Below are 9,921 nucleotides of genomic sequence, written 5' to 3'. Positions count from 1 at the left end.
TTTTGAGACAGAGTCTCGCTCTGTCACCCAGGTTGGAGTGCAGTGGCACAATCTTGACTGACTGCAACCTCTGCCTCCTGGGTTCAAGAGGTTTTCCTGCCTCAGCCTACCAAGTAGCTGGGACTACAGGCATGCGCCACCACGCCCGGCTAATTTTTGTATTTTTTTGTTGAGATGGTTTTTCACCTTGTTGGTCAGGCTGGTCTCAAACTCCTGACCTCAGATGATCCACCTCTCTCGGCCTTCCAAAGTGCTGGGGTTACAGGTGTGAGCCACCGCACATGGCCAAATTCTTATATATTCTCCCCCGCATACAAATATGTTAATGTTAAATGTAGTCATAAGAATTCTGTATGTTCAAAAACACTCTGACCTTATGATTTTTATATCCTCAGGTCTCCCCTCTCTCTGCTACTCACTTTATTTATTTTCAGAAGTAGGAATTAGGAACAGAGACAAACACAACAGTCCTCAACACGAAAGCTTCTTTCTTATGAAGACAAAACAAAGCTAGTCAACTAAAACTAAATAAATAAAAGAAAAAAATAATCCAACAACTTGGTTATTGACAAATTCATCATTTGGCAATTGTTCTGGAGCAGGCACATGGACTGTTTTTTAAGTATATTAAAGGAAAGGAGGATGGGGGTGGGAGGAAAAAGAAAGGAATAAAGAAAGGAAACCACGTGGTCTCAGCCATTTAATAAATACCCATCAAGTGCAAATCCATGCCCTCAAAATGTGGTAATTACTTATTCCATTGCCTTTATCAAATTACTTATTCCATTGCCTTTACCATATCAAATGGTATGGTAATTACTTATTCCATTGCCTTTATCAAATAGTAATGAGTGACACAATGTTGCCTATAAACAGGAATAAAAAAGAATAAATGGAAGAGAGGTGTATAGGACTGTTACTCACCATGGGCATTTTACTTTTACATCTGAATTTTGAACTATCTAAAACCTAAAAATGTTCAATAGTGGGCTGATGATATGAACGTCAAAAGAGTAATATTATCTGTAGCCAGAAATCATAAAGCTCCATGTAAGGCAACTGCAAGTGAAATAGCTGGCAACATGTAATCCAGTATCTAATTCTGGGTTATACTAGAATTCATCTTTAAGTTTTTCTTTCTGGTGATACAAAACAACACCCACCAAAGATAACTCAGATATAATCCAGGTTATATTCCAAGGTAATGAGATTTGGTAATATACTACATAAGTATTTCATCATTGGAATTGCAATATTTCCCCAACCCAAATGTTCCTATTAAACCCACCAGGGAAGGCTACTGTAAATTTTAAAGGAAGAATTGAGTACTTTTCTATTGGTATGTGAAAATTTTCACCTAATTCAGCACATAATCAACAAATCCAACCAGAGTCACAACCTATTTGGTAAAATATCACTATCTGAAAAAAAAGTTACCATCACAAATTAAAATGTCTTTGCAACTTTAGCAGAGTAAGCATCTTTTAACAACTCTGGTATCCATTAAATTGTCAACAGAAATAAAACATGTACACAGATAGGAGCACTTAAAAATCCCATTCACAAACTAACAATTTATAAAGAGCTGTAGTAATCCTTACTATTACCTTTAATGTATTAAGATACAAAATAAATAATTACTGGATTCTTCAAATGATTTAATGCAATCAATATCATATGTTTTGCTTTTTTAAAATTATTTCCAAGTTTTGGGGGGAAATTTCAGAAGAACACACACCAATGTTTTATTGTTGGCATAATTTCAAATATTAAGTGCACACATTAAGCAAGTAGGCTGTGTGCCAAAATTCTGTGTGTAAATCAGCTGTTCAGAACACAGACAGCATTAACTCCGGAGCAGCACTACCAATGCAGCAATCATTGTTCAATCAACCCCTCAAAATCCTACTTGGCATATAGCATCATACAACCTAAGCATTATCCCAGAGTACCACCTCCTGGAAACAGAGAGTGGGCTATTTCCTCCTGTCTCGGGATTGTGGAAGCAGCCTTGGACCAGTTTTGAAATATTGTCAAGGTTCTGCAGAAAACTTGCTAACGCTTGGAGCCTGCACAACTGAAGGCCCCCTCTCACAGTCCCTCTTTTCAAGAAGGGACTTGACCACTCCTGCTCTGAATCCCCAGAGCTTTGTTTTACTTATTTTTCCCACAACAACCTTAGTAGTATGGACAGCACGGGAAATATATCAAATATAATTAGTTTCTATAGGTTGGCCATTTATACATTAATTACATTTAGTGTCCATTTTTAATTTAAAATATATATATAAATTAATGTTTACTTCATGTTTTATAACTTTTGTCTGCTAAACCCTCTCCCAACCACTAATTCAGAACTTTATATAGTAGATGCTCAGTTAATTTGTATTAAACAGATAGATACCAGCTTCTGTTGCTAGAAATATATAATTATGTTTGGCTGACAGATTAGACACCAGGCCAGTTACCTTTTCCCCTAAACCAATGTCTGCAGAGTCTTTCTAACGCTCGGGCCAATCCCGTTGCTTTATATTTTACAGGGGAGCTTGCTTTACCCCAGGGCATAAACTTCACAGCTCGTGAAATAAATGAACTTATGCTGACACTGATAGGCTGGCGGTGGGAGGAGGGAAGAAGGAAAGCGTGCAGTTCTGGGTTGCACGAGGAGATTAATCAGATGATGTGTTTGTATTGGGCCACAGGAGGGAGCCAGACACTTTGGTAAGCAGCAGCAACCAACCGGAGCAGCACCACACTGTCCCACCCACTTTGGGGGCCCTTTAGGAAAAAGCTTCCCCAGAAACAAACCACGAAAAACCAGAGTTCCTAGACATATCTAGGTTTCCTAAGCTTTTCATCTAGACTATTGCCCGTTTTAGGTTATAACTGTTGCTATGTGTTCTCTAGCTATTTGGGCTAACAAAACCAAATTAGTGGTAAAAACCTGACATGGATTTGGGGGTTCTGGGTAACCAGACACGCTGTACTGTATCAGGCAAGGATTTAACAATGCAACTTATATTTATGAGACTATTTATAGCTGCATATGTACTGTCTTCATAAGGTAATCTTATAAGTTAAGTATAGAACAAAATTTCAGGCAAGGGAACTGGCCCAGAGAATTCTCCCTGTGTTTTGAAAAGAGGTATCAGTTTGTAATTTTTTATCATTGTTGTGAATTTAATAAAATATGAGAGTTTATGAAAAACCATGCAATCCAAACCTAAATAAGTATATGACAAACACAAGCTAACCAAAGAAATACAGAACTTAAATTTGTTGGCTTTGGTTTTTTGTTTGTTTATTTGTTTTGCTTTGCTTTGCTTTGCCTTTAACCTAACTGATCAGCTGACACTCATAAAATTCCTCAGGTACCCTGGGGCTGAATTTTGGGTTACTGAGTACTTTAGTTGACCATAAGAAAAAACACATCCTAACTCTTAAAAACTAAACATCTGTCTCTAATGGCCCAGTGTTTAAGTCTCAGTGACCATGATGCCCAGGACAGAGAGCTCCTTTCCAACTGGCTTCGCAAGGATTGCAATAAGGCTCCCCACCCCACCTTTATACCACCTGCAAGCTACAACTGCAGGAGGCTAGAGAAAGCACACTTGGACCCCAACCAAGTGCACAGAAAAGCTTCAACACTCCCTATAGAGGCAACTCAACATTGCACAGATTCCTGCTCGGTGTTTTTTGTTTTGTTTTGTTTGTTTTCTGCATTGGTCATTAATACTGTGAAAGTTTTCATAGAAATGTGATCACCTTTACCTTCTTAATTAATTCTCCATTGTTTGCTATGACAGTGACCATACTGGGGCATCAAATAATTCAGGTACCAAAGAAGGCATATCTATCCCTTTTTAAGTGTTAACTGAGATTATGCCTTTAAAAGGGCACAACTGTTTTTTTAAAGGTAAGTAAATAAGAAAAAGGACATCAGAAAGTTCTCATTATTATGGAACAAAAGGAAAGAGAGAGAAAGAAAGAAAAAGAAAGAAAGGAAAAGAAAAGAGGAAGGAGGGAGAGAGAGATGGGGGGAGAGAGGAAGGAAGGAAGGAAAGGAGGAAGGAAAGAAGGAAGGAAAGGAGAGAAAGATACTAGAATAGTGTTCCGCACAAAGTTGGCACTCAGGAAATATTAAATGGATGAATGAATTACTCGAGAATCACATAATGAGAGAATGATTTTAAAGTACTTATTTGAAAACCATTTCATGTTACTTTAGCTCTCTTCAGTGTGCTTTATGAGCCATTCTTTAAGAAATAATAAATAACAGCATTCTGAGTGATGCACAGTTATTTGATGCTATTTCCCTGGCGATGACCTCTCCATTTGAACTACAAGCCAACAGTTGCAAAGCTCCTTTTACTCACCCTTTGGTGTGTAGATAGCTTCTTACATGCTGACTTCTAAATAGGTTTCTAGGATCAAATGAACGCTATTTCTTGTGTATACTTACACAATGGCTCAATTTCTGCCTAAGGCTATGAAAGTCTTCCACAAAGTGTATTTTCTTGCAATCTTGCAACTGGAGTTGACCAAAAACATCTTCCATGAAGAAGGACAGAAGCTGTTCTTGAAATTGGCAGTTTTTCTACAAATAAGATACAAGAAATTGCATATGGTAAATTATGAATCTTTTTTTAATGTCCCCCTGATCATTACTTAGTTACTCTCTGAAAAAAGCTAAAATGCAGCGGGAAATAAACATCAAATAAGTGGAAATGTTAAAAAAGAAAAAGACTTTCTGGCTTACCATAAATTGCTTTTTTGTGTTCTTTTTTAATAATCGTATATTTTTAATGCGGTCTTCCTACAATAAAACAAAAAGAAATAAGTTGTATCCAAGACTGTAAATGTCCTTGAGGTCATCATTTTAAGTAGAGCCTAATACTTACTGGAATCGTTGCTTTGAGCCATGCTGCTTTGATATAGAGAGCGTCAACAGCTTGGGACAGTGTCCCCCTTGGGTAACAACTTTTGCTGAAGGAAGATTGCCTGTGCTTGGCAATGGCAAGAGACAGAGTGACTAACAGCAGCCCACACCTCAAAATGCAATTCACCAGCATTTCCCTTCACTCCACTAAGCGTGTGTCACTCACAGCAGCCCAAGCGATACTAGTGCTGGTTAGATGAGAGGATAACCTACTTAACATAGCCCTCAAAGCCACCAGTCCAATGAGGTGCTGTGAAAGATAATTTACAGTTTGTATAGAGGAAGATCACTTTGGTTGTTCTATTTTTTTTTATTATTCTTTAGAGCTTGCTTCATAATCAAAAAACGCTGATCATACCAACAACTGACATGATTTAAAAGCTCAGGCTTACTGGTAAGACTGGGTTCTCATTTCCAAAAAAAATCAGAACTTCAGTTGCCTGTCACAGCGGCTTGCATTATTTTAAAAGCCACGTCAAGCCAATAAAACAGTATAATTTCCAGGGGGCTGTGTCATAATTTTTTAACCCCATGTGAAAAATCTCCTTTTCTAACCAGAATCCCAGAAAAATTTAACAAGGAGGTGGAAATGGGCAGCCCCAGGAACCCTGCTCATGACTCAGATGGGTTTTGTGTTTATCCCTTGCCGCACCCTTCACCCAGCCCGTCCTCTTCCATTATTCCACGGCTAGGAGCGAGAACGTTTCCAGTGCAGAAACAGTAACCCCTCTTAATATACTCCAGATTTGTTTGGAACTGGGCCTAGGACTAAGGTTCACAATGTCGTGAGTTATCTGTCTTTTCTGTCCAAATTTACCACTCAGACTTTCCTTGTAACCTTCAAATGCCAGAAGAGTGCAAATTTCTTGAAGAAAGAGACCAAATATTTTTACCTTTGAATCCAGCATCTACCACGACACCTCATCTAAAGAAGAAGTGCATCCATTATTAATTGAGTAAATACTTTTGTCACATTGTGAGATGCTACCATAACTGCTTTGTTTTTAAAATTTCTTCCATTCACATACTTTTATTAAAGACCTGCCTATACAAAAACCAGTGCTGGGTATGGGGGAGCCACCACGGTGGATTCTCCACGGACTCCCGTCTTCAGTTCTGTCCCAGTTCTTCCTAGGCAGTAAGTATGGCTCATTTTGGGCAGCAGCCCCAACATAAGGGGAGGGCAGCCCAGAGTCATATTCCAAGAAGCAGAGGTAGGTCATCAAAGCCTAGAATGAATAGAGTTAATGTGGTACCAGAGATAAGTCAACGCTAGAAATCCAGTTTTGAGTTAAGAGAGTCTTCGAAACTAGTTAGTCAATAGCAAGTATCAGAACCCAAGACTAGATTCCAAATCAAAGCAAGCAGGGCTTTCAAAAAAAGGAAGAAGAAAATGGGGAAATAAGAAAAATGCTTGGACTGTTTTCTGCTGTTTCAAAAACTGAATGGATCTCTTGGAAGAACCCAAGCCCCATTTCCCCAAGAGCAAGATTGCCGGTAGAGACACGCCCTGTCAATTGAGAGGAGAACTATTCACAAAAAAACTGTAACCGAAGTCAGCTGATTGGGAGTGCCAAGTGAAGTTCACCGGAATTTTATGAAATTCAGGAAAAGAAAGAAGCAGTTTCAGTTGGGAGTGGCTGAAAGGGTGTTTGAACAAGGACATGAAATACACAAAGGGATTTTTTTTTTTTTTTAAGCAGAGGAATGCCTAGTATTCAGAGTTCCTTTGGAAAGAAACGGTGTGAACATGGAGGGATCAAAAGCTCAAATGCCCTTAGAGGGCACAGGATTAATACAAACACGCTGGGTGGATAAATACAGGACAATTGTGGCTAAATATGCGTATATTGTCACCAATCCTAAAATCTGCCTAATTACATAGCCTATTAACACACTCTGTGGGTGCAGTAAAAGGATGACACAAAATACTTCCCAGAGCCATATACTACCTTGAGCAGCCAATTTGAGATCCCTGGTGTGTACCAACAAAACCTGTGGCTAATATTGATAACTCGAGTGGCTAATATTGATAAATTAAGTTGATATGGGTTCTGGCTGACTTTTAACTTCTAGTAGTTGCATTTCCATAAGTATCTTATATCCTTCAAATCATCATTACAAAAGGAAAATCCACATATATTCCTAGAATCCCTCTGCTTTGGTTTACAGCCAACTCAAGGAAACTGTGGCCATTTCTTTATGAATGATCGTATCACCCATTGGATCATAGTCCTCCTCCATTTTAGTCAGCAAACCTGCCTCATTAGGGTCCTTGGATAAGCAGGAAAATCTGACCTCAAAGGATAGACAGTGCCTACTAAAAAGGATGTTCAAAACATGGGTCCTGAAGAGAGTTCCAAAGAGGAGTCCCTAAAGTGTCCTAAATAACAGAAGAGCCATTAGAATAAATGCATAATATTCTAAAAGCCCCAATTTAAAAGATAGTTTCTGCTTCACTGAATATATATTTATCACTTTCATGAATATCTTATACAGAAGGTATAAAACTTGCTATTAATTACAAAGAGGTTGGGTTTTGAAATTGATTCACTGTGATTCTGTATGGCCTTGAAAAAGTTATTAGTCCTCTCTAAGCTTCCATTTTTGTCTTCATTAAAATGGAGCAGTTACAATACTTCAGAGGGTTGTCATGAGCAATAGAGTATATTACAATACAGTAATATAAATAGAATGTCTAGCACAATGACAGTCGTAGAGGCACTCTGGAAGTGGTGGCTACTGATTTATTATTTATGGAATAATAAATAATAAATGCATGTGTAATACTCTGAATAATGTCAAAGTTCATCATGAACCTTCAGGAGCTTTCAGAAATGGTTGAAGAAAGTGAGAAAAGTGAAGGAAATGCAACGATCTGACAATAGGTCCAAAAAATACACAGGCACGAGAAATTTAATTAATCCCACACATCCAGAGGGTGAACTTGGACCATTAAGTGGATATTTTAGGGAGGCCATTCTTATGTGATGTACAGGAGAACATTCAAACAACTGATCTGCCCCAAAACATAATTGACTGCCCCGATTTCCAAATGCCAGCATGGTGGTCATTTTCCTTAAAATTTAAGCCTTCTCCCACCCAAAAGAATGAATGCCAGCTGCTCTCTCTGATGGCCCAGCATAGCACCTGAACAAAATCAGCTCACCAACTCCTGTGAAGAATCACAGCTCACTTCAAGTCTTCAGTGACACTGCTTTTTATCTGCTTTCCTTCTATGGGGAGAAAACAACTAATTGAATTCCTAAATTACTAACTTACTTAATTGACACTGAAACACATTTTTTTTTTACATTTTAATGTCTCTTAAATGACAGTGTGCATTTTAATCCACAGTCATCCCCGCCTGTGCAGTCTGAACTTGATCACGACCACTAATGATGACATCACTTCACTTGAACTATGTGCCTGGTTGTTACAACAGGTGTTTAATTGCTACTTAAAATATCTTCAGAAAGATTATGATTCTGAATTAAAACAAATGTTAATATGTTCATAGAAAGACACAGAATAGCAGTGGGGCACAAATTTGATATTAGAAAAGTAAATATTTGTTTTTGGAGAAATGACCAAAATTACATATTTACTTGAAAAGCGAATATCAAGTGTTAAATCTTAAGAAAGAATTGCATTGTAGTTTAATCAGTAGCACTTTTTCCTTTATAGTGGTAAACAAAGTAGTGGTGCAATTTCCAATGTACAACATCTTACATTGGTTGAAATACGTTATTTAATGATCTTGGTGATTGGCATAATTTCTTAGGATCCTAAATTCTAAAATCAATGCAGCTGTGCATAAGAAGTACATGGATCTCTTTTTCTATAATCATACTTCAAAAACTGAAATTAAATATATTCTTTCCAGAACAGAGCCAGAGGATAGATAAGAAACAGTTATAGATAGAGAGATAAATATGTTTGATGTAATGATACTGTGCTTTTGTCTCTCCAGAAAAGATAGGCCCCACTACATTGGACAATGGTAAACCTGGTAATCAACAGGACGATAAACCTGTTTACCATTGTGATGAGAAGAGGTTAGAGAAGGAATGCGGAGTGTTGTAAATGGACTGGAGAGGAAGGAAAGGAGACATGGAAGCTGGATTAGTGGAGGAGTATGAAGGGGAGAAGCACATGAACATTTCCTGAGAGCCTTGGTCTGTGTGGCCCTCGGCTAGGTGACTTGTACTCCGCAGGTTTGCACCTGTCATCAACACAACCATTCATCAAATACGTATTGAGTATTCATTACCTTCCAGGCTGTACTAGGGCCAAGGATGCATTAATAAACAAAACACACAAAATTCTTAATTTCATAAAACATTCTAGTGGAGGTAGGGGGAGGAAGAGGCAGACAATAAATAAACATAATATATGTACGTTATATGCCTTACAAGTACATTATGGACAGTCGGAAAATAATAGATGTTTTGAAAAAAATAGAGTAGAGTAAGGGCGGTGGAGGTGCTGAGATAGGAGACGATTGTAAGCAGGATGCTCATACAAGGCCTCAATGCAAAGGGAACATTCAAGCAACATCACAAATGGAGTAAGGGAGTGAGCAATGGAGTTACCTGTTTCAGCCAAAAGCAACTGTCACTGCAATAGGCTTAGGGAAACAGCATGCCCAGCAGGTTTGCTGTAGTTAGAAAGATTGTGTGGGCATTCTAGAGGATGGCGGGGGATGGGAGGATGTCAGGTCAGGGGAGAAATGGATGGAGATCATGCAGAGGCTTTTAGGCTATTGGTAGGACTTCAGCTTCTACTCTGTGTTATATGGAAATTTTGAGTAGAGGAGTTCTATCATTTGACTTACATTCTTTAAGAAGAAAATAGTACTCAAACATCTGTTAATGAATGGATGAATAAACCAGTTGTGGTATATATATATACAATGGAAGATTATTCAACTATTTTTTTAATGAAGTACTGAGACAGGCTACAACCTGGATAAATCTTGA

General features: G+C 38.1%; 1 protein-coding gene across 2 annotated transcripts in view; it reads right to left on the bottom strand.

The window, feature by feature from the left end:
* IL26 (interleukin 26) overlaps nucleotides 1–5,072 on the bottom strand; it is a 23,643-nt gene extending 18,571 nt beyond the window's left edge. For both annotated transcript variants that reach the window (XM_037732712.1, XM_017512268.2), the window contains exons 1-3: nucleotides 4,902–5,072; nucleotides 4,760–4,816; nucleotides 4,463–4,597 (exon numbers count right to left, since the gene is read on the bottom strand). In XM_037732712.1, coding sequence (XP_037588640.1) covers nucleotides 4,463–4,597; nucleotides 4,760–4,816; nucleotides 4,902–5,072 — 363 coding nt within the window. The remainder of the gene's footprint in view (nucleotides 1–4,462; nucleotides 4,598–4,759; nucleotides 4,817–4,901) is intronic.
* Nucleotides 5,073–9,921: the final 4,849 nt, after the last annotated feature.

Source organism: Cebus imitator, unplaced genomic scaffold (assembly GCF_001604975.1).
Source record: "Cebus imitator isolate Cc_AM_T3 unplaced genomic scaffold, Cebus_imitator-1.0 Scaffold467, whole genome shotgun sequence".
Taxonomy (NCBI): Eukaryota; Metazoa; Chordata; class Mammalia; order Primates; family Cebidae; genus Cebus; species Cebus imitator.
The sequence above is the reverse complement of the archived record's forward strand: the minus strand, read 5'-3'. Positions and strand labels throughout refer to the sequence as shown.